Below are 25811 nucleotides of genomic sequence, written 5' to 3'. Positions count from 1 at the left end.
ATTCCGTTATATTCATATACCACAGTTTGTTCAGCCATTCCCCATTTGATGGGCATCTCTTCAAATTCCATTATTTTCCACCATGAAAAAGGTTGCTAGAAAACTTTGCACATGTAGGTCTTTTCTCCTTTTTTATTATCTTTTTGGGATACAGACTGAGAAGTGATATCCCTGAATCGAAGGATATGCAGAGTTTGGTTGCTTTTTGGGCATAGTTCTAAATTGCTCTCCAGAATGGTGGAATCATTTCACAACTCCCCTAACAGTGCATCAGTGTCCCAATTTCCCACATCCACTCTGACAACAAATATGCTTTTTATATGTAAACAAAGTAAGAGAAAGAAAACTGTAGGCCAATATCCCTAATGATCACTGATGTAAAAAATTTCAAATAAAATGTAGCAGACTATAATAACATTTCAAAAACTGATTAATTTTTAGTTTTCAGCATTCACTTTTATAGGTGAAAATGTTTTTGAGTTATAATACCATTTTAAAAAGATTATACACTATAGTCAGGTTGGATTTATAATGGGAAAGTAGGTTTGGTTTAATATAAAGACTATATACTCAAATTGTATTAGTTACATAAATATAATTACATGATTATAATCAATACATGCTGAAAATGTTTTTGACAAAATCCAACACTCACTTATGTTAAGCACTAAAAAACAGAGGAATAAATATATTTTTTCCTCACCATAGTAAATAGTATCCATTTTAAAACCAAGAACAAACAATTTATGTAATCATGAAAAGTTAGTGGACTTTCCAGTAAACTCATGGTTAAACCAAGGATGCCCAATTATTGTTACTACTGTTTAACTTAGTTCTAGAAGCACTTAAGTATAGCATCAAGGCAAGAAAAAGAAATCTGAGAAATAAACATAGGCAGAGAAGAAACACAATTATTGCTTTTTGTAGATAATATGATGGTTTACTTAGAAAACACTTAGAAAGTCAATTTAAAAGTTAGTTGGGACTTTTGCAAAGGAATAAGATATAAAATAATTGACAGAAATCATCAGCTTTCCTGTATATAATCAATTAAAACCTGGTAGGAAGAGCTAAAAAAGAAATTCCATTTAAAAGAACTAAAGAACATATAAGCTACAGAATGCATAAAATATTTGGGAGTCTACTATAAAACATCTAGAAATTATATGAATGTAATTACAAAACACTCAGCTGAAATATAGATTCAACAACTGGAGAAATATGAAATACTCATGAGTAGTTTGTGGCAATATAATAAAAATGAGAAATTAAATTATTTACTTATTCAGTCCTATTCCAATCAAACTGCCAAAGAATCATTTTATAGACATAGAAAAAATAATAATATTCATGTAAAGGAATAAGAAGTCAAGAATCTCAAGAGAATTGATAAAAAGAGGGAACCAGAGGATCTAGCAATACAAGATTTTAAACTCGATTACAAAGCAGTTATCAAAATGATTTGGTACTGGTTAAAAAAATTGAGAGGCTGATCAGTGGTACAGATTAAGTATATAACATATAAAGACAAAGGCAAGAATTCAAAGGAAGTTAATGGGAATTTCCAAAAGTAGAGACCTGAATTAAAAACAAGAAGAAAAAATATCTTAGTGCAGTCTCAGAAAATGAATTTGAACAAAAGTAAATGAACTACTAAATGAAAAAAATAGGCCAGATGAATTTATAAGTAAATTTTATCATTTATTGTTTAGTCTTTTCAGTCATGTCCTGCTCTTCATGGCTCCTTTGGGTTTTTTTGCAAAGATACTGGAGAAGTTTGCCATTTCCTCCTCCAGTTTACAGATGAAGAAATAGAGGCAAACAGGTTAGATGACTGGCCTAGGGTCACATAGTAAGTGTTTGAGACTAGATTTGAATTCAGGAAGATGAATTTTCCTGACTCTAGGCCAGCACTCTATCCACTGCACCACCTAGCCACATTTAAAGAGCACCTAATAGTTATGCTACAGAAATTATTCTCAAAAATAAATCACAGTTTACCAAACTCCTTTTGTAAGATATGGTCCTGATATCCAAACCAAGAAGGGAAAAATCATTGAAATAGAACTATAGATCTTTCTCACTAATGAATATTGTTGCAATTTTTTTTTTTTTGCCTAAAACCCTCACAAGGAGACTATGGCATTCTATCCAGAAAACCATTCACTGAGACAAGTTGGATTCCATAGGAGTAAGCTCAAGTTGGTTCAGCCTTGAGAAAACAATTAGCGCAATTACTCATGGAAACAATAAAAAACCAGAACCATATGATTATTTCAATAGAGAGCGGGAGGGAATAAGTATTTGTATAATACCTACTATGTGCCACGTGCTCTTCTAAGGTTTTACAAATGTTTATTTGGTATTTCATTTCACAATAATCCTTAGAGGTAGGCGCTATCGTTTACCTCCATTTTATAGTTGAAGGAACTGAGGCAAACAGATGTGACTTTCTCAGGTCACACAGCTAAATGTATGAGGCTGGATTTGAGCTCAAGTCCTCCTGACTCTAGGCGTAGTGCTCTAATGCCACCTAGCTGATTCAAGAGAAAGCCTTTGACAAAACATAGCATTCATTTTGAAAACCTTAAAGAGCCTATGTGCAGAAAAGCTCTTTAATATGGTCAAAAGCATATATTTGAATTCAATACTTACTGATGTTTGTAAGGAAGGAACGTTTCAATTGGTCTTCTAATACCTCTGTGACTTCTTTTTAAAAATTAATAGAGTTATTAGAAGCCTGTGTTTTGCCAAGAATATGGGGTTCAACTTCTGTACCTGGAACCAGACATAGCTAACTAGTTTACGAATTCATGACTCTGGCCTCATTCTTACTGTGTTCTGATTGATTGAATTTAAGCTAGTTGCTCAGTTTTTCCACACAAAACTCATTGTTAAACTGCTTTTGATTCCTAATTTTAGGTCAAGTAGAACATACAACAATGAAAAATCCAAAGAAAGGAGCTCATCTTGCAAGGTAAGGAAGTCATCATAGCTAAAGGGGCAGAATGGACAGTTTTTGGAAGTCACTGAAATATAGGCTAAGCAGAATGGAAATATGATGGTCACTAGAGAAGATACACAACTATGCTTGGCAGAGTGTGTATTTTGGTGGACAGGAGTTGGGATAATGTACATTTTTAACCCAGGCCCTTTTCCCCTGATTTTCACCTTTATCCCCAATTGACTCCATGTTATATAACTCCTCTTGACTAAGGTTTTAAACAGTTTTTAGCAAGAACCATCAAGTGAAATAATTCAATTATTCCACATTAATCCCATCAATTTAATTCAACAAGCAACTTGGTGTAGTAGAAACTGTCAGTCCTAAACCCTTTCATTTTACAGGTGAGGAAATGGGTCCCAAACAAGTTAAATGACTTACCCTAAACTCATAGAGGTTGTAAGGATGAGAGGAAGGATTTGAGTCAGAGACCTTGAGTTCATATCCTTACCCTGCCACTTACTAGGCAAGTTACTTACCTCACTGAGCCTCAGCTTGTTCGCCTGTAAAATGACAGAGTTGGACTAGATGACTTCTAAGGTCCCTTCCTTAAAATCTGTGATCCTATCTAAAAAACACTACTTAGTGTTTAGGAGAAAGAGGTATTAAAATAGACAAAGTCTCTGTCCTTATAGTCTAGAAGGGGGATATAAGAAATATGTATCTAACTATAATAGAAAAGAGGTATGATGGCTGTGTAGGAGATATGAAAACAAAGCCATCTGAGTGGCAAAAGAGCATGACTGGTCAGGATGTCAGGGAAGGCTTCATAGAGGAGGTAGCATTTCAGCTGAGCCTCTTTAGGCCCGCAGAAGTTGGGCCAGTCAGGAGAAGGGTGGACATTCTGGCCATAGAAGATAGCATGTGCAAATATGGTTGCAAGTGATGGACCTTGGCTTTACCCTTTTATCTGAGAACCTTGCATCATATTTCACTGACTTTGTTTTATTTTTTCTTTAAAAATATTACTAATTATAGGGGTTGGCTCTCTGGAGTGTGGTAGAAGAAGAATATTGGAGAAATTCTGTTGATATAAAAAAACAAAAGATTTCAATAATAATTTTGTTTAAGAAAAAAGGAAGGGAAAAATGGAGATACTGCAGAGACTGATTTGATTATATTCCAAGAGTTTATTCCTAAGAGTAATTCCTAGGAGTTCCCAAAGGCATGCTAGACCTCAAAGAGTTTATAACGTTAGTGGGGAGAGGGGAGAGTCAGGCACAAAATAATTAATGATATACATCCCTTTACTGTTTTTAAAATGCTGAGATAAAGGAGCTCAGAGAGAGAGAAATCATTGAATTAGGGGTGATCGGGAGGGTTTTTGTGGGGGAAGTAGGAGGCTGCAACATCAGAGTTGTAAGAGATTTTATTAGACATTTAGGTCAACTTACACCTGAACTGTAAAACAGGCCCTAAAACAAGCCATCCACCTTTATCTTACAACCTCTAGTGTGGTGACAGTTCCTTTTTGGAAAATTCTAGGAGCAAGATTTTCTTTGTCTCAGACTAAGTTGTCTCTTTTCAACCTTCATTCTTTGCTCTTCTTCTGATGTCAATAAGAAAGAATTGAATCCATTCTCCTTTTGTTGGTGTTCAGTTTCAATTATGACCAACTCTTCCTGACCCCATTTAGGGTTTTCTTGGCAAAGATTCTAGAGTGGTTTGCATTTCCTTCTTCAACTCATTTTACTGATGAGGAAACTGAGGCAAACAGGGTTAAATAACTCTTTAGACTCTAAAATATTTGTCCCTTCAAGTCTAATTTCATAGAAATTCAACATTTCTAGTTCCTTTAGCTGATCCTCATATGGCACCATCTTTAATGACCTTGATCATCCTGGTTGCCTTTTGGATACTTTTCAGTTTATCAATGACCTTCCTAAAATGCAGTGACTAGAACTTTATAAAAAATTTTGATAACAGTGCCAAGTTGGACAAAAGGAAGGGTAAGAGTAAGCATTTACATAGTATCTGCTATGTGATAGGCCCTGTCCTAAGGTTTTACAAATATTTTATTTGTTCTCACAGTAATCCTGTGAGGTAGGTGTTGTTATTATCAGCATTTTACAGTTGAGGGAACTGAGGCAGAGAGAGGTTAAGTGACTTGCCCAGGTCATGCAGCTAAGTGTCTAAAGCTGGATTTGAACTCACATCTTCCTGACTTCAGGCCTACTGCTCTAATGCCACCTTAAATGATTCAAGAAAAATCCTTTGACAAAACATAGCATTCATGTTGAAAACCCCAAAGAGCACATGTTTAGAAAAACTCTTTAATATAGTCAAAAGCATATATTTGAATTCAATACTTTATAACGTATGTAATGAGGGAATATTTCATTTGGACTTTCAATGCCTCTGTGAGATCATCAGCCTCATTTTTATAGATGGGAAAACTAAGACTCAAAGACTTGCCCAATGTCATATTGCTCGTAAGTGTTGGAGCTGGGTTTCAAACCCAGGTGTCTTGACTCTCAGTCCAATGACCTCTTCTCTAAAATTTTTTAAAATTAATTAATTAATTTTTTATTTTCTACAGTTTTCTATAATCACCTCCATATATCTTAGATTTCTTCCCCCTCTCTTGCCTTCTCTCCCTCTTCTTTCCCCTTCCCTGTCCCCTCCATCTCTGAGCCAGTGTGCAATCTTATATAGGTTCTACACATACATTCTTATTAAATACATTTTCACCTTAGTCATGTTGCATAGAAAAATTAAAATGAATGAGAGAAACCATAAAATAAAACAAAACACAAGAGAAAGCAGTCTGCTTCTTTCTGTGATCCAATTCCATAATTCTTTCTCTGGATGTGGAAGGCATGTTGCCTCAAGAGTCCATTGGGAATGTTTTAGGTCCTTGCATTGCTGTGAAGGGCGAAGTCTACCAGAAAAATTGCTCCCACGTTGTGGTTTTTGTTGTGTACAAAGTTCTCCTGGTTCTGCTCCTTTCACTCAGCATCAATTCATATAAGTCCTTCCAGGTCTCTCTGAAGTCTTCCTGTTCATCATTTCTTATGGCACAATACTATTCCATTAAATTCATATGCCACAACTTTGTTCAGCCGTTCCCCAATTGATGGGCATCCCCTTGATTTCCAGTTTTTGGCAACTACAAAGAGTGCTGCTATAAATATTTTTGTACATGTGGGACCCTTTCCCATTTTTATGATCTCTTGGGGATATAGCCCTAGAACTGATATTGCTGGGTCAAAGGGTATGCACATTTTTGTAGCCCTTTGGGCATAGTTCCAAATTGCTCTCCAGAATGGTTGGATTAGCTCACAGCTCCACCAACAATGAATTAGTGTTCCAACTCTCCCACATCTTCTCCAACATTTATCATCTTCTTATTTTGTCATGTTAGCCAATCTGATAGGTGTGATGTGGTACCTCAGAGTTGTTTTTATTTGCATCTCTCTAATCAATAGGGATTTAGAGCATTTTTTATATGATTATAAGGAGCTTTAATTTCTTCCTCTGAGAACTGCCTGTTCATATCCTTTGACCATTTATCAACTGGGGAATAACTTGTATTCTTGTACATTTGACTCAGTTCTCTACATGTTTTAGAAATGAGGCCTTTATCACAGACACTAGTTACAAAATTCTTTCCCAGTTTTCTGCTTCCTTCCTAATCTTGGTTGCATTGGGTTTGTTTGTGCAAATACTTTTCAATTTATTGTAATCAAAATTATCGATTTTGTACTTCATAATGTTCTCTGTCTCTTGTTTGGTCAAAAATTTCTCCATTCTCCATAAATCTGATAAATATGCTATTCCTTGCTCCCCTAATTTGTTTATAGTATCAGCCTTTATTCCTAGATCATGTATGCATTGGGACTTCATTCTTGTGTATGGTGTCAGGCATTGGTCTATGTCCAGTTTCTGCCACACTGTTATCCAGTTTTCCCAGCAATTTTTGTCAAACATTGAGTTCTTATCCCAGAAGCTGGGTTCCTTAGTTTATCAAACAGTAGATTGCTATATTCATTTGACTACTGTATCTTGAGTACCTAACCTATTCCCTCTATTTCTTAGCCAGTACCAAGTGGTTTTGACGATTGTTGTTTTGTAATACAATTTGAGATCTGGTAGGGCTAGGCCACCTTCCCTAGCATTTTTTTTCATTAGTTCCCTTGATATTCTGGACCTTTTGTTCTTCTAGATGAAGTTTGATATTATTTTTTCTAGCTCTAAAAAATAATTATCTGGTAATTTGGTATGGCACTGAATAAGTAAATTAATTTGGGTAGAATTCTCATTTTTATTATATTAACTCAGCTTACTCATGAGCAACTGATGTTTTTCCACTTACTTAGATCTGACTTTATTTGTGTAAAAAGTGTTTTGTAATTGTGTTCATATAGTCCTTGAGTTTGTTTTGGCAGGTAGACTGCCAGATATTTTATAGTGTCTTCCATAGCTTTCAATGGAATTTCTCTTTCTATCTCTTGCTGTTGGGCTTTGTTAGTAATATGTAGAAATGCAGATGATTTATCTGGGTTTATTTTGTAACCTGCAACTCTTTTCTAAAATTAACAAAGTTATTATAGGTCTGTGTTTTTTGAGTTGACTTGCCAAGGACATGGGGTTTAACTTCTGTACCTGAAACTGGACATAGCTAACTGACCCATGAGAGGATTGAATTAATGACTCTGGCTTCATTCTTACTATGTTCTGATTGACTGAGCTTAGGCTACTTTCCCAATCTTTCCACACAAAACTCATTGTTAAACTGCTTTTGATTCCTAATTTTAGGTCATGTAAAGCATCTGGAGATGAAAAATCCAGAAAACATATCTCATCTCACAAGGTAAGGAAGTCATTGTAGTAGCTGGGTGGGGGATAGGGGTGGATATGAAGGATAAGGAAAGGCCTCAGGTAGGAGGTGGCATTGGAGCTAAACTTGGTAGTATACATTTTATTTAAAAATTTTTGCATCAACCTTCATTAGAGAAATTGGTCTATAGTTTCTTTCTCTATATTTACTCTCCCTGGTCTAGATGCAAGAATGTTGAACTTACCTTGGAAGGAAACTTAGTGACTCTAAGAGACAGAGGTGAAGAGGGAACACATTCCAGGCATAGGGGACTTGGGATCTGGAATTTTGTATGTGAGAAACAGCTGGAAAGTTATGAACCTGTAGAGTTTCTCTGTCATGTTTTTTTCCCTTTTTTTACTTGCAGCCCTCCAGATGTCAATTAATGTAGAAGCTACTGGTGGGGGGGATCTTTAAATTATGGGTTGGTTTTGGGTAGGGGAGGCCATTGTAAGAATTCCAGCTAGAGGGAACATTAAGAGCCAGGAAGGAAGTATGGAAAAGTTCATAAGTGATGTCAAAGGAATTGGGTTCAAATTCTACCTCTCTTCATTGCTTCTATCTGTAAAATAAGGGGTTGGACTAGTTAATCTCTAAGGACCTTTTATCTCTAAGTTTATGATTCTAAGAAGAGGAGGTGGGAATGGACTTTTTAGAGTTTCTTGGGGAACATGAGGAGACTGGCCTTAGTAAGAGCAGTTGTGGGGGAATAACAATTAGGCATGGAGTCTAATTATAGAATATTAGAACCGGAAAGAAACCTTAGAAATCATCTATTCTAGCCTCCTCATTTTATAGCAGAGGAAACAGCACCTGAGAAGTTATATAACTTGTCCATGTTCACATAACTCTCATGTGGCAGAGTCAGGACCTGAGCCCAATGCCAGTCTTCTTTCCACTATACTATGAAATGGTTTGGACTTGGACTTGATTACTTAAAGACCTGAAATAGTATAGAATTTAATCCACAGTTAATTTAGAATCATTTGACCTTCTTCCACTGAACATTTATCTCAAGGCCTTGAATAAAGGTAGAGGAGACGTGTTTATCAAATTTGTAAGTATATTCATTTAGGCTTGAGCAAGTATTAAGTGGTTTACTTCTAAGGTGGCTTCCAATTCTGAGCCTGTGATTTTTCTGATTTTATTATTTAATGCTAGTCAAGCATGACTTTGAACAAGTCATTTTTCTGTATCTCCTTTGTGCCAGCTGGACAACAGGGATGGCAAATCAATTGAGCCAGGTTCTTGTCTAAGTTCTAGAGATACGAAGACAGAAATAGAATGATTTATGTTTTCAGAGAGCTTATATTTCTAGTGGAGGAGACCACATATACAAGTATATATGAAACTCATACAAAGCAGATGCACAAGGTAAACTTGCGTGGAAAGGCCCTTGGGGTGGCAGTGGGACTGGGGAGGAAAGACTTTCTACATGAGGAGATAACACTTTAGCTGAGTTTTGAAAGAAACCATGAATTCCAAGAGGTAGAGATAAAGAAGGAGTATAATGCCTGACTGAAGATAGGAGCCCAGATCAGATGATACCCTGCATTCATTTAAAAAAAATTAATATTTTACATTTTTCCAATTACATGTGAAAACAATTTTTACATTCATTTTTAAAAATTTTGAGCTCAAAGTTCTCTCCTTACCTCCCTCCTCTCCTCCCTTCCTGAGACAGTAAGCAATTTAATATAGCTTATGGATGTGCAATAATGCAAAAAATATTTCTAGTCATATTGTGAAAGAAGATACAGACCTAAAAGAAAAAACCCACAAAAAAAATAAATTGAAAAAGAACATGCTTCAATCTGCATTCAGACTCCATCAGTTCTTTCTCCAGATATGGATAGCATTTTTCATCATGAGTCCTTTGGAATTGTTTTGTATCATTGTATTGCTGAGAATAGCTAAGTCATCACAGTTGATTATCGTACAATATTGCTGTTGTTATGTACAGTGTTCTCCTGGTTCTGCTCACTTCACTGTACGTTAGTTGGTGTAAGTCTTTCCAGGTTTTTTCTGAAATTATCCTGCTTGTCATTTCTTATAGTGCCATAGTAATCCATTACTATCATATCCCACAACTTGTTCCCCAATTGATGGACATCAATTTCCAGTTTATGAAATTCTTTGCCACCGCAAAAAGAGGTGCTTTCAAGATTTTTGTACAAATTAGTCCTTTCTCTTCACCCCCTGCCCTTTAAAAAAATCTCTTTGGGATACAGACCTAATAATGTTATTGCTGGCTCAAAAGTTATGCACAGTTTTATAGATGTTTGGGCGTAGTTCCAAATTGTTTTCCAGGATGGTTGGATCAATTCACAACTCTGCCCATTCAGTTCTAAGGGCTTTGATTTAATTCCTTATGTATAAATTCAATTTCTCCTCTCAAGAGGATACTTCGGATCCCTCTATAAATTGAATGTGCTTCAAAATGAAACACTTTTCTGTTGTAGGCCTTCAAGTCGGATGGATCAAGGAAGATTCGAACTAGATCTGAGACAACCACAACTAGTCAGTCTATCTGCTCCCAGCCAGATACGGAAGCATGTGTTAACCAGGAGAAACTACAAACACTGGAGAAAATGTTTGAAAAGACTGCAGACCACTCTGGAGGTGAAACTACTTTGACTCAATTTCTGTGTATGTGTGTGACAGAGAGAGATGGTGCTGGTTAATTGAGTGGCTAGAAATCAACTTTTCCTTGATTTAATAAGCATACTAGCCTCACAGTCAAGAATATCTGGGTTCAAGTCTTTCGGATACATACTGTGTTACCCTGGGTAAGTAACTTAAATTCTCCTTGTCCCAGGTAAGTCTCTCAGTCTATTTGTTGCAGAGCAGGCACTGATCTACACTGGTAGAGAGAGTTTCCTCACTGGGAATCACTCATATCAATGCATTTATAGGTCCAGTCAAAAGCAAACTGCTCTAATTCAATTCAGTAAACATTTGTTAAGGACCTACTATATGCCAGTCACTTGCTAAGGATATAAAAAGAGTCAAAAGACAGTCCCTGCCCTCAAGGAATTTACAATGTAAGATCAAAGCAGCCAACCTTGTGTTTTATGATTAAAATCACAGAACTTTAGAATTAGAAAGGACCTTAGAGATGATGGTACAGGAGAATGAGTACTGGGTCGGTGGACAAAGGACCTAGGTTCAGGTGTCACCTCTGACAGTTTTTATTTGTATGAGCTTGGGCAAGTCACTTATCTTCCTTGGACCCTAATTGCTTCATCTGTAAAATGAGATGGACTTAGACTAGATGGGTTCTGAGGTCTCTTCCAACTTTAGATCTAGTATTCTCTAGTCCAAGTTTCTTAACTTGGGATTCACAGATTTCTCCAAGGAATTCATGGTTAGATTTATGAGGCTCTGTTAGGTTGGAAGAGAAAAAAAATCTTTATTTTTACTAACCTTTTGTTTCCTTTGAAATCTTATGCATTTTATTTTGTACATTTAAAAACATCATTTTGAGAAGGGGTCCATAGGCTTCACCAGACTGCCAAAGAGGGGTTTATGACTCAAAAAACAAAAAGAACTCCTGTGCTAGCTCAACTCCTAGCCCACTTAGCCCTGTTTATCTCTCCCTTCCTACCTCACCACCATTTTTGTAAAGGTAAAAATTGAGGCCCAGAGGAAGTAGGTAGGTTGTCATGGTATTTTATCTATCTCACAGGGTTTTTGTCAGGAAAGCCTTTTTAAACCTTTGAGTACTATATAAATGTGAGCCATTACCCATTGCCCATGGTCACATGTATTCAGCTAGTAGTGTGGGCAGGAATCTAGGTCTTCTGGACTTGGAGTCAGTGCTCTTTCTATCACTTTTCACTATTTCTATAATCATACTGCCTGTCCCAATTCTAATCGTCCATATTCTCATGAAGAGTAAATTGTCTTCTGAATATGGTTGGGGACTCTGATGTTTTACAGAATCTGTTGTCTTCAGCTGCTTCTCCCAGATGAAACTACCCCGTTGGTAGCAAATGTCTTTTCTTGGTTCCTTTGCCCTTCTAGAATATCAAGACACCTGGATGTGACTTCCAATATAGTAGATGTTTAGTAAATATATATTGAACAGATTTATCTCCCATTTTTAGCTTTGAACATGGAAGGTTTTCAAAAAGTGATGAAGGAGACATTTTCATCTGCGACTGATGAAGCTTTGGAATCCCTGTTCTGGAAAGTGGATGCAGATTGTGATGGATTGGTCACTTGGGTAAGTTTTCATGTATTCTTGGTAAATAGAGGTGATTGACATCAGTGGATGGGAAGTTGTTCTTACAGCAATGGGGATAGCTTTCATTTTTTAAGTAAGAGATTTGTGATGAATTTAATTTTAAATGAGTATCCCAGGGAGGGCAATAGATAGATGGACAAGTGTGAGGAGGCTACAACATATAACGATAACAGAATTGTATGATTTGAAAAGAAGATGACCTGGTAAGAATGAGGAATGACTGATAGAGAGTCAGAGTGCTCTCACAATGTTAGGAGAAATTGAGGAAGGTCTTCAGAGTGTTGGACTGATCCTCTACAGTAAACCAGCTGGATCCAGAACATGGTCAAGAGTCGTACACAACAGGCAGTCACTGATGGGCTGCAATGTATATCTTTTGAGGAAAGAACTAAATTGAGGTTATGGATCCAATTAAACTTGTAACTAAGTTTTTCTTAAAATGATCATTATGTGGATATTTAGAATAATTTATTAGCTATTTCTTCCCCCATTTTCTTTTGTTATTCTTGTACTTTTGGAGGAAGGAGACAAGCATTTATTAAACATCTACTATTGTCAATATGTAAACTGCCTTTCTGATTCTACTTTTCTTTATTTGGTATCTCATTTAGCTTGTGGTAACCTTGGGTAAATCATTTATTTCATTTAAGCCTTGGTTTTCTTGTTGTGCAGTTGTTTCAGTCATGTCCAACTCTTTGTGACCCAATTTGGGGTTTTCTTGGCAAAGATACTGGAGTAGGTTGCTATTTCTTCTCTGGTTCATTTTATAGATGAGGAAACTGAGGCAAACAGGATTAAATGACTTTGCCCAGAGTCACACAGCTAGGAAGTGTTTGAGGGAAGATTTGGACTCAGGAAGAGTGGAGTCTTTTATTTGTGAAATGAAAAAATCATTAGATTTTTATGAATCCTTCTCTCTCTCTCTCTCTCTCTCTCTCTCTCTCTCTCTCTTTCTCTCCTTCACCCTCTCTCTCCCTCCCTCCCTCCCATCCTCCCCCTCCTCTCCTATGAAACCTCTCTTTCTGTATTTCTTTATATTCCTCACATTTATCATTCTTTTTCTACTAAACCCCCCTAGTGTTGCATCATGGTATAAATGGCATCCTCAGCCTGCAAAGACTATTTTATCAGAGTGAAAATTCTGGTAGATCCTGCCAAACTGAAAGGACGTTATATATGGGCCTGGTGATGGGCTGTATGTCTGTCAACAAGGTCCAGCCTAGCTGAGGCAGAGCCCTATCGATAACTTGGCCATAAGCCTCCAGAACTGGGCAATCAGGATGTGAAAGACCTTCAGCTCATGCCTTATGAGAACAGGTTGAAGTAACTGAGGATATTTATCACTGAGAAAAGTAACTCAGTGGGGAAGATAATACTTAAACCATGTGTATTTGAAGACTTGTTATGTGTAAGAAAGATAAAACTAGGAGCCAAGGGTGAAAGTAGAAATTCCACAGAGGAAAATGTAAGCATGATATAAAGAAAAACTCTTTAACAATTGGAGCCATCCCAAAGTGAAATGGGCTACCTTAAGTGGTAGAAGGTGTTCCCGCACAACCACTTCCAGCAAAGTCTGGGTAGCCTCTTGTGTGGGGATGCTGAAGAGCAGGGCTTCTTAACCTTCTTTTTGAGACATGGTGAGCTCCCTTTTGGCAGTCCGATGAAGCCTACAGACTCTTTCTAAGAAAAATGTCTTTAAATGAATAAAATAAAATACACGGGAAAAAAGGAATCTGATTATATTGATAATGCAGTTCTCAAATACTGAAAATAACAAAAACCAAGTTCACAGACCCCAAGTTGAGGACCTTTCTTGTAGATGCTGTTCTGATGTTTAGAATGAGCTCTCTCCTCACCACCTCGCCTTGTAATGTGTCTCCCTTCAAGGCTCAGATCAAGTGTCACCTTCTTTGAGATTCCCTGACTCCCATAGTTATTCCCCACCCCCACTCCTAAAATCACTGTATATTTATTTTGTATCTATCTTGTTTTTACTTATCTGTGACTGTGTTGTATCAACATAAACTCCTTGAGGGTGAGGACTGTGTCACTTTTCTTTCTGTAGCTCTGGTGTTTCCAAGGAGATGCTTAATAAATACTTGTTGATTTGCGATTGAGGGGGATTCTCTTGATCGGTTATGTGTTAGACTTGGTGGCCACTGAGGATCCTTCTGTAATTCTTTGATTGCAAAATGAACTTTTTGGTCACAGCAGCTCTCCATGATGAAGGCTAGAGGGGCTGTGGTTGTGCAGGTTAGGGCCATCCATTTGAATATTGCCATAGATTCTTGAAGCAATGGCATTCTCAATTGCCTATTGCAATGATTCAGATAAAGGGTATCTTTTCTTTTCCATGAGAAATTAAATACGGAGAGATGGGAGTGCTACTTGGGACTTTCTGCCTGAGTAACCTTCCTGTGTGCCTTTAAAAAATTTTTCTCTCTACCCTTCCTTTCACAGGAAAGTAAAGAGAAATCCTAGCCTCAGTCCTTAGATCTGGTACCTAGATGCCAGGATGAGCCAGTATTTAATCGGCAACCTTTGATCATTTATTTCTTAGAAATGTTTTAATCTCCACATTCTTTTATTTCCCAGGAAGGTCTAAGATTAATTTCTCATGAAAACTAGTTGTCCCAATAAAAGAGCCTTTGATGGTCTGAGACTCTAGTGCTTTTTAAGGCAAAGGAAATGTTTTACTTTTAAAATAATTAGAAGGAAGTGTGGTAGAGTGCACTGGCACTGGAATCAGAGGACTTGGGTTTAAATCCCACCTGCAGTATTATTACCTTGTTTTGCTTCAGATAAGTGATTTAACTTCCTTGGGCCTCAGTTTTCTCATCTGGAAAATGATAGCCTCTGAGGTCCCTTCTAGCTCTGGAGTGATGGTCCTTTGACCTCAAGGTTGTATAGCATGTTCAATTAAAAAAACACTTAAGTGTCTGCTACAAGTTAGGCTCTGTGGTTCCCTTAGGTAAGAATCAAAATTGAATTTAAAAATTATTCTTGTCTTCAATGAATTTATAATTTAGTAAGGGAGGTTAAGACAGGTTTGGGGCACAGTAATATTTCATTACATTCGTGAACCAAAATTTGTTTAGCCATTCCCCAAGAGATTGGTGTCTTCTTTATTTTTAATTTTTTGCTATCACAAAAAAGTGTTGCTATAAATATTTTGAAGTATATGGACACTTTTTTCTTATCAATGACTTTTTGGGGTGTAAACCTAGTAACAGAGTATAGTTCAAAAGGTACGGACGCTGTAATTGTTTTCTTTAAATAATTTCAAATTGCTTTTTAAAATGGTTGTACCATTTCACAGCTCCAACAACAATGTGTTATTACTGTGTCTGTCTTCCTACAACCCTAACCCTTCCTACATTGATGATTTCTATTTTTTATAATTTTAGCCAGTTTGCAGAATTTGAGGTGAAATTTCAGACTTATTTTTGTATTAGTATTTCTCTTATATTAGTGATTTGGAGCGTTCTTTGATGTGGTTGTAAATAATGAACAATTCTTCTTTTGAGAACTGTTTGTTCATCTTCTTTGACCACTTATATACTGGGGAATGGATATTAGTATTATACAGATATTTCTTTATTGCTTGTATCTTGGATATCAAACCTTTATCAGAGAAATTTGATACAAAGACTTTTCCCCATTCAGCCACTTCCTTTCTTAATCTAGGTGCAATAATTTTGTACAGAAACTCTTCAGTTTCATATAATCAAAGTTGTCCTTTTATGGTTGCCTCTATGTCTTGCTTGGTTAGGAATACTTCTATTAATAGCTTTGAGAGGGTGATCTACTTCTCTTCTAATTTTTTTATAGTATAATCTTTAATATTAAGGTAATGTATTCATTTAGAACTATAATGTAATATGGTGTAAGGTGTCACTCTAATCCTAATTTGTACCAGAGTCTGTTCTAGTTTTTCCAGTAGTTTTTATCAAATAAGGAGTCTTTTCCTAGGTAATTTATATTTTTCACTTCATCAAACACTAGGTTGTTGAGATCCATTTTTTCTGATTTTCTATTTTCTAGTCTGTTCCACTGATTTATCTCTCTATTTTTAACTAGTACCATATAGTTTTGATGATTGCTGATTTATTGCAGAATACTGTCTGGAGGTATTATTCCCTCTTTATCCCTACTTGTTTTATCATTTCCCTTGTTATTCTAGATTAGAGGTATTAAACTTGGGCCTGCCAGCTATGAGTGGCCCACAAAATTCAAAGTTTGGCCAGAACCAGAGTAAAATGTAATTGGGAAATGTTAAACAAAATAAATAAAAATACAGTACAACACAGATAATGTAAATTGGTGGTTTTCTAAGGCAATATGCAGTCAGCAGAAATCTGTTTCTGTTAGAGTTTGACACCAGTATTCTAGATTTTTTTGTGTTTTGTTGTTATTTGGAAGGAGATTTCTCCCTTCCATTATTTTTTAGGTTTTGTTATTATTATAGAGAAATGCTGTTGATTTTTGAAGGTTTGTGATTTTGTTAAAGCTACCAATTGTTTCAATTAGTATCCTTGCTGATTACCTAGGATTTTCAAAGTATACCATCATATCATCAGCAAGCAGGGATAGTTTTAATCTCTTCTTTATCTCTAATTATGCTTTAATTTTTTTCTCTTTTCTTATTGCTGTTGCTGGCATTTCTAGTGGAGAGAGTGGTCATCCTTGTTTCATTCTCACATTTATTGAAAATATGCTTATGATGCTTACTTTTAGTTTTAGATAGTTGCTTTTGAAGATATTAAAAGAGATCCCTTTATGCTTATACTTTATAATGTTTCTAGCATAAAAGAATTCTTTACTTAAAGGCTTTTTTTTCATCTATTGAGATGATTATGTGGTTTTGAATATTTTGGTTTTTAATATAATTATCTTGATTATTTTCTTACTGTTGAATCATCTTTGCAATCCCTAGTTGGTTATAATGATTTCATGGATAAGTCTTAGATAGTCTGACAGGATTTAAAAGAAATTTTTTTTTAGTCAGTATGGATTATTGGTATTGGCCTGTAGTTTTCCTTTTGTATTTTATTTTTCCCTGGTTTAGGTAATAGGACTATATTCTCATAAAAGCATTCTGGCAGAGAGCTTTCTTTCTCGATCTTTGATGATAATTTGTGGAGTAAGGGTTCTTTTAAAGTTTAATAACATTCTCCTGTGAATCAATCTGTCAAGACCATTATTTTTTTCCATTTGTTCCTTTACAACTGGATCTATTTTCTTTTCTGATAATGGATTATTTAAAATCTCTCTTTCTGGTCCTCTGATAGTTTGGGTATTTTGTATTTTTGAAGGTGCTATCCTCCATTTCTTTTGTGTTCTCAGTTTTGTTAGCTTATAACTGTGTGCAATATGTTTCAATTATTTTCATTTCTTTGGTTTTGTTATGATTTCACCTTGCTCATTTGCTACCTTATTGATTTAAATTTCTCCTTCTTTAAAATCAAATTAGCTAAGAGTTTATAAATTTTATTAGTCTGTTAAAAACCCCAACTTTTAGTTTTATTTCTTTTCTTTTTTGTTTCTAATTTATCTGTTTTACCTTTAGTTTTGTGTTTATTTTAGTTTTGTTTTTATTTGTTTGCTTTCCAATTAAAAAATACATATTTAGTTCATCAATCTGTTTTTTCTATTTTTATGTATGTTTATAGGCATATGATTTTTTTCCCCCTGAGGACCGCTTTAGCTGCATCTCAGAAATGTAGTTTATCATCATAACTTTCCATCACATAATAATTACTTCTGCGATTTGATTTTTGAACCATTCATTATTTAGGATTTTGTTGTATGTCTTTACTTGGGTCTATGTCTTTCGTTTATAGTCCCTGAAACAATGACTTTCTGATCAGGTTCCCTTACTGTCTCTAGTTTGAGATCTCCTAAAGCTTCTACTGCTTCTGTCACCACCACCTAGTCCTGTCACTTCATCTACATGGGCTCTGGCCCAACCTCCTCCCCCATGCTTCAGATCTCTTTTTCTGACCTCCTATATCATCTTGGCTTGGAAGAATGTCTCACTCTGACCTTTTGGCTCTGCCACTCCAGAATTTGACTTGAGGTATCATTTTAAAGTTGTTTGGAGGGGAATGTTGAACGAGCTCAGCTGAGTGCTTTTCTATCACATCATCTTGTCTTCACCTCCAGAAGTCCCAGCTTCTAATTGAAACTTGGATGCCCATGACTATCCTGAGAAAACTCATTACATTTTGGGTAGCTCTAATTGTAAGGAAGCTTTTCCTTATATAAAGCCTGAATTCAGCTTTTTGTAACTTCCAATTATAGTTGCTACATCTTCCATCTGGGACTTAACAGAACAAATTTAATTCCTTTTCCACATGATAACTCTCAAATGGCTTAAAGATTGCTATTATATTCTTCCTTTACCTCCATCCAATTCTTTTCTTCTCTGGGCTTTTAAACATTGCTAGTTCCTTCAACCCATCCTCCTATGGTGTATCTTCTTGTGTTCCTGGTGTCCCTCTTCTTCATGCATTTAAAATGTGGCCCAGAAATAAATACAGCCCTATGGACCTGAGTTATGATGAAATTTTTACCTCCCTTATTGAGGATATCGTACCTCCCAATGCAGTTCAGGATAGCATTAGCTTTTTACCTTTGTTAAGGTGTAATGGGCATGTGTCACATTGTTGTCTCAAAAGAATTCAGACTCAGACTGTCTCCAAACCAAGCAAGGGCATTTTATTCAGGGTAAGGCACCCAGGAAGCCCTTAAGGGAAATAGGCACCCTACTGCAGTGGAGCATGAGGTTTATATAGAGCAGAAAATACTAACAAGCATCCTGAATCTGGTCCAAACCATGATCAAGTACTTGATCATGAGGGCAAAGTGGAAGTATGCATGTGGCTACCCATAATGCAAACCGAAAAGTCCACTAAAGGGGGGAAAACCACAATGCAAATGATTATAATAATCTCAGGGTCACCTCAAGGTGAGCCAAGATGGATAATGAGCAGGTGTTGCTCTAGGGAAAGTCCCTTCTGTGGTTTTATGGCCAACATACTATATGGGTAGTGCATTCATTGTTTAAAATATGTTTATCTAGGGCGACAGGTGGTTCCTTGCTGTCTAGCAATTATTGCTGACATGTTTGTTGCTGCCCCATCACCTTCATGTCATGGCACTGACTCATATTAAGCTTTCAGGTTATTAAAACTTTCAGGCCCCACCCCCACCCCCCATCTCACCCATCGTAACTGTTGTCTGTTGGTCTCTCCCATCCTGGACTTGTGAGAGTGATATTCTAAATCCAAAATTTAAAACTGAGTATTTATCCTTATTGCATTTAATCATTTTAGATTCTGCCTGCTGTTATAGTCTGTTGAGATTCTTGTGGATTCTAATTTTGTCATCCAGTATGTTAGCTGTCCCTATAGGTTTTATGCCATCTGTAGATATGATATATATGCCTTCATCTAAGTCATAGATAGCAATATTAAGAGGAAGGGAAGGGAAGAAGAAAGGGATAAGTTTTTATAGAATGCTTACTATGTGCCAAACGTTGTGCTAAGCATTTTGTTATATCATTATAGAACTACAAATGGACAATAGTCAATAAACATTTATTAAACACCTACTCTGTGCCAGGCACTGTGCTAAGCAAGAAAGCCAAGAAAGAGTTTCCTGCCCTCATGAATCTTATAATCCAATGAAGAAAGCATACAAAAAGCAGTGGGTGGTGATGAAGTTAGCTGACTCAGGAGTTGGTAGAAAATTCAGAGAAGTCCCAGAGTAATGTAGCTAAGCCAGAAATGAGAAATAATGGGAAATGAGAAGCAAAAATTCCTTTGGGCTTATCATGTTGCTCTCTCCAAGTTGACGTCAACCCATTAATAACTACTTTTTGGGTCCAGTCATTCTCCCAGTTCCAAATTCACTGAATTATACTATAATTTAGCTGATGATCTACCAGTCTAATTACCCTGTCCCCCAGGAAAAAAAAGAGGTTAATCTGTCATGACCTATTCTTGATCATGCTGGATTTTAGTGATAATTGCTTCCCTTTCTAAGTGTTCACAAACTGTCCTTTGAATATTACTGTAGCATGCTCTTTGGGCTTGCTCTCCCCATTCACACTTATACTTGCATTGGCAGGTTGAGTCCCCAGAGGGTGGTTACTATCTCAGGTTCTAGAGGCAATCTTGTGGATGTCTACTTCTAGTTCCTTAGCCCCCACTGGTGTGCTTCTCATGAATAGTCAGCCAGTAGACTCAGTTAGCTCTTATCAAAGATATTTACTTTGTGTCAGTTTGTACAGGTCTTTCCCGGTTTTTCTGAAATCTGCCTGTTTATAATTTCTTATTGCACAATAGTTTTCATATATCACAACTTGTTCAGCCATTCCCCAATCAACGGACATCCCCTCAATTTCCAATATTTTGCTGCTGTAAAAAGGACTGCTATAAATATTTTTGTACATGTAGTGCCTTTTCCCTTTTTTATGATCTCTTTGGGATAGAGACATAGTAGTGGTATTGCTAGATCAAAGGGTTGCATTGGTTTTATTTGTACAAAAGCTTTTTATGTTAATATAATCAAAAATATCTGTTTTACATTTTGTAATGTTCTCTATCTCTTGTTGGTCATGAATTCTTCCATTCCCCATAGATCTGAGAGGTAGATTATTCCTTGCTCTTCTAATTTTCCTATGGTGTCACCCTTTATGTCTAAATCATGTACCCATTTTGACCTTATCTTGGTATATGATGTGAGATGTTGATCTATATCTAGTTTGTGTCCTATTGTTTTCCAGTTTTTCCAACAATTTTTGTCAAAAACTGAGTTCTTATCCCAAAGGCTGGGGTCTTTGGGTTTATCAAACACTAGGTTACGGTGGTCATTGACTACTGTGTCTTGTGCATCTAATCTATTGCGCTGACCCATCACTCTATTTCTTAGCCAGTACTAGATAGTTTTGATGATTACTACTTTATTATGTAGCTTGAGACCTTCTTTTGTATTTTTAAAATTAATTCCCTTGACATTCATTAATATCCCTTGATATTCTTGACTTTTTGTTCTTACAAATGAGTATTGTTGTTGGTTTTTTTAAATTAATTTTGCTCAGATTATCAGATTTATTGGCATATAATTGGGCAAAATGCTTCCTAATGATTGCTTCAATTTCTTCTTTATTGGTAGTGATTTCACCCTTTTCATTTTGATACTGGATATTTAGTTTTCTTCTTTTTTTAAATTAGGTTAACCAATGGCTTAGCTATCTTGTTGATTCCCACTCCTCCCCTCCCCAACATAAAACCAGCTCTAGATTTATTTATTAGCTCAATTTTTTTTTTAGCTTTCAGTCTTATTAATCTTACATTTGATTTTCAGAATTTCTAATTTGGTGCTTAATTGAGATTTTTAATTTGTCCTTTTCCTAGTTTTTTTTTTAGTTTCATGCCCAATTCATTGATCTGTTCTTTTTCTATTTTGTTGATGTAATAATTTAGAGAAATGTATTTTCCCCTAAGAACTGCTTTGGCTGTGTCCCATAAATTTTGGTATATTACCTCAGTGTTGTAATTCTCTTTAATGAAATTATTGATCATTTTTATGGTTTGTTCTTTGATCCACTTATTCTTTAGGATTAGATTATTTAGTTTCCAATTGATTTTTAATCTATCTTTCTACTACCCTTTGTTAAATGTAATTTTTATTGTCTTATGATCTGAAAAGAATACATTTTCTACATTTAATTTTGAGGTTTTTATGCCCTAATACATGGTCAATTTTTGTATAGGTGTCATGCTGCTGAGAAAAAGATATACTCTTTTCTAGTCCTATTCAGTTTTCTCCAAAGGTCTGTCATATCTAATGTTTCTTATATTCCATTTACCTCCTTAATTTCTTTTTTGTTTCTTCTTTGGTTGGATTAATCAAAGTCTGAGGGGACAATAGAGGTCCCCTATTAGTATAGTTTTGCTGTCTATTTCTTTCTATAATTCACTCCTTTAAGAATTTGGATGCTCTACCACTTGATGCATATATGTTTAATACTGATATAGCTTTATTGTCTATGGTACCTTTTAGCAAGATGTAGTTTCCCCTTATCTCTTGTAATTAGGTTTATTTTTGCTTTTATTTTGTCTGAGATCAGCATTACTACCCCTGGATTTTTTTTTTTTTCACGTCAGCTGGAACATAATAGATTCTGCTCCAACCCCTTAGCTTTACTCTGTGTGTGTTTCTCTGCTTCAGGTGTGTTTATTGTAAACAATTGTAGCATTGTAGGATTCTGATTTTTAATCTACTATCTGCTTCTATTTTATGGGAGAGTCCATCTCATTCACATTCACAGTTATGATTACTGAGTATTTCCTTCCATCCTATTTTTCCTCTGTTTGTCCTCTCTCTCCTTTCACTCTTTCTCTTCTCAGAGGTGTTTTGCTTCTGTTTACCATCTCTCTCAATATATCCTCCCTTCTGTCATTCCTCCCCTTCCCTTCCCGTTACTTAATTTCTTCCCCTAAGACTTCCCTATAGGGTAAGATAGATTTCTACATTCAACCACTTGTATGTATTATTCTGTCTTTGAGTCAATTATTCTGCCTTTGATGAAAGCAAATTTCAGGCGATACCCATCGCCCACCCTCCCATCTTCCCCTCCACTATAATAGGTCTTTCATGTGAAATAATTTATCCCATTCTACCTCTCCCTTCCTTCTGTACTTAGTATACTCCTCTTTCTCATCCCTTAATTATTTTTTTAGATCATTCCCTCAAATTCACCTTACACTCCTACTCTCTGTCTATGTATATTCTTTCTAGCTGTACTATTAGTGATACAATTTTTTAAGAATTACAAGTATCATCTTCCCATGTAGGGATGTAAACAGTTTTAACTCTATTGAATCCCTTATGTTTTCTTTTTACTTTTTACCTGTTTGTGTTTCTCTTGGGTCTTGATATTGGAGATTAATATTTTGGTTTAATTTTAGTCTTCCTATGAAAGCTTGAAATCCTTCTATTTCATTGAATTACCATTTTTTTGGATATATTATACTTAATTTTTCTGGGTAAGTGATTCTTGGCTATAGTCCTAGATCCTTTGCTTTGTTCTATGACCTCCAGTCTTTTAATTTTGCAGCTGCTAAGTCCTATGTAATCCTCATTATGGCTTCCTGATTTTTGAACTGTTTCTTTCTGGCTACTTGCAGTATTTTTTCATTGGCCTGATAGTTCTGAAATTTGGCTATAATGTTCCTTGAAGTTTTTATTTTGGGATCTCTTTCCTGAGGTGATTGGTGGATTATTTCAATGCTTATTTTGCCCTCTGGGAAAAAGATATCAGGGTAGTTTTCTTTGATAATTGCTTGAAAGAAGTTGTCCAGATCTTCCTTTTGATTATGGCTTTCAGGTAGTCCAGTGATTCTGTCATTGTCTCTCCTGGATCTGTTTTTCAGGTCAGTTGTTTTTCTCATGAGGTATTTTACATTTTCTTCTATTTTTTCATACTTTTGAATTTGTTTGATTGATTCTTGATGTTTCATGGAATCGTTAGTTTCCACTTGCCCAATTCTAACTTTTAAGAAGTTGTTTTCCTCAATCAGCTTTTGTATTTTCTTTTCTACTTAGTCAATTGTACTTTTTAAGGAGTTTTTTCTTCAGTGGATTTTTGTATCTCCTTTTCCATTTGACCAATTCTACTTTTTAAGTAGCTGTTTTTTCCCCCAAGCTGCTGACCCTTTTTTCATAATTCTCTTGCATCACTCTCATTTCTTTTCCCATTTTTTTCTTCTAGGTCTCTAATATGATTTTTAAGCTTTTTTTTGAGCTCTTCCATGAGTTCTCTCTGGGCTTGAGACCACTTCCCATTTTCCTTTGGGGTTTTGCTCATAGGTGTTTTGACATTGTTGTCCTTTTTGGAGTTTATTTCTTGATCTTCTCTGTCATCATAATAACTTTCTATGGTAAGATTCTTTGTTGTTGTTGTTTGTTCATCTTTTTTGGACTTTTAATTTTTTTTTTAATTTGAACTCTCCTCCCAGGGTGAAAAGGGCACTGCCTCAGGTTTCTTGTGCCAGAGGCTGCAGATCCTGGCTGTTTACCTGGTGCTGCACTGGTGTTGCCCTGAGGCCCACGGAGGACCCCAGTGTCTGGTGTTGCACTGAGAGAGTGAGGTGGGGGGGGTGTGTGTGGAGGCCTGGCAACTTACTTGGTGCTGAGCTGGGGTCCAAATGCTGGTGTCTGTGGTGTACTGAGGCCAGGGTATTTCTATGTTTCCCTGGAAATACACCGAAGGACATGGTGGTCTGGCTACTGGTAGCTGCCAGCAGTGGTAGGGTTGATGTCTACCTGTTTGCCCTGGGCTACACTGAAGCATGTGGCAGTTCTTGGAACTGAAATCTGCCTTTCCTCTGGTTATGCTGAGGCATATGGGGAATCCTCGTGTTCTCATTTGCCTGCTCTACCACACTGGGGCTCAAGATCTATTGCTGCTTTTCTGAGGTGGGGCTTGCTGTTGGCTTATTGGGAAGCTTCCTGTCCTAGACTGTGCTCTCCTTTTACATAAGTGAGATGGACTAGTAATCTTCCAAGTTTCTTGGGCTCAAATATTGTTTCACCCCATCTTTTGCTGGTTCTGCTATTCCAGAATTTGTTTTGGGAACATATTTTGTAGTTTTTTGGAGGTGCATATGGGAGAGTTATAGCAATTTACTGCTTAATCCTTACTTTACCATCTTGGCTCCCAGAGAAAGTACTGTTTCATTTATTTTTAAAAATTATTTTTAGTGATTTGTTATCATATCTCCTTCATTTTCCACTATATTCCTCTCCTCCTTTCAAGGAGTCATCCCCTATAACCAATAATAAAAAAAAAAAAAAAGAAAAATACAGCCCAGCAAAAGCATCCAACACATTGAAAAAGTCTGACATTATATGTAGCTTACCACCACCTTACTCCTGCATCTCTGCAAAGATGAGGAGATGTGAGATGCCTTTTCATTATCTGTTCTTTGTGACCAAAGTAATTTAGTAAATATAATTTTATGGCATTCAGTTTGAATTGTTTTGTTGTTGCTACCTTTCCTTTTTGCATTATTATTAACATCGTGTATTTTGTTTTCCTGGTTCTGTTTATTTCATTTTACATCCATACATATTTTCTACCTTTTGTAGGATTAGATTATCATTAAGACAAGCCAATAATCAAGAGAAGTTACAGGAAGGTAAACATCAATTAAATATGAGTTATTAAACAATCAAAGCTATTAAAAAACAAGATTGGCTGCTTAGGATCTGGTGATACCTGGAAATATTTTATCAGGTTGATATAGTTGGGGATAAAAATGGTTAATTTTCTTATTGGAGATGAAAATGGGATTCCTACTTCAGATATAATTTGGACCAGGTGACCTTTGAAGGAGGCCCTTTCCCACTCTGAGATCCTATGATTTTATTGCTGCTGCTAATGCCACCATGAACACTGACTTTTAAAATGCTCATTTGTAGAGCAACACTAAATCACAGTGTTTTGTCTCTTGGCTTATTCTCCTTGAAGACTTGGTCTAGGGGGTCACTGAATTCCAGAGTTTTGTGAGAAGTGAGTGGTGAATACTTCCTTAAGCTTGCCTGATATTTCCAGAAGCTAATAAAAATGCATGAATGAAGAAAAAATTATTGAGTTTACTGTTCCCTGAGGGGTGGCACATGGTACAGGGGATATTGAGACTGGCAATTCTCTTGGGCTTGGGAGT

The 25811-nt window shown here is 36.1% G+C and overlaps 1 protein-coding gene across 1 annotated transcript in view; it reads left to right on the top strand.

Moving 5' to 3' along the window:
* EFCAB8 (EF-hand calcium binding domain 8) overlaps positions 1 to 25811 on the top strand; it is a 128421-nt gene that overhangs the window by 15445 nt on the left and 87165 nt on the right. The window contains exons 2-5 of the mRNA XM_072631579.1: positions 2923 to 2977; positions 7763 to 7817; positions 10286 to 10445; positions 11933 to 12051. Coding sequence (XP_072487680.1) covers positions 2943 to 2977; positions 7763 to 7817; positions 10286 to 10445; positions 11933 to 12051 — 369 coding nt within the window. The 5' untranslated portion in view covers positions 2923 to 2942. The remainder of the gene's footprint in view (positions 1 to 2922; positions 2978 to 7762; positions 7818 to 10285; positions 10446 to 11932; positions 12052 to 25811) is intronic.

This window comes from Notamacropus eugenii, chromosome 1 (assembly GCF_028372415.1).
Source record: "Notamacropus eugenii isolate mMacEug1 chromosome 1, mMacEug1.pri_v2, whole genome shotgun sequence".
Lineage (NCBI taxonomy): Eukaryota > Metazoa > Chordata > Mammalia > Diprotodontia > Macropodidae > Notamacropus > Notamacropus eugenii.
The sequence above is the reverse complement of the archived record's forward strand: the minus strand, read 5'-3'. Positions and strand labels throughout refer to the sequence as shown.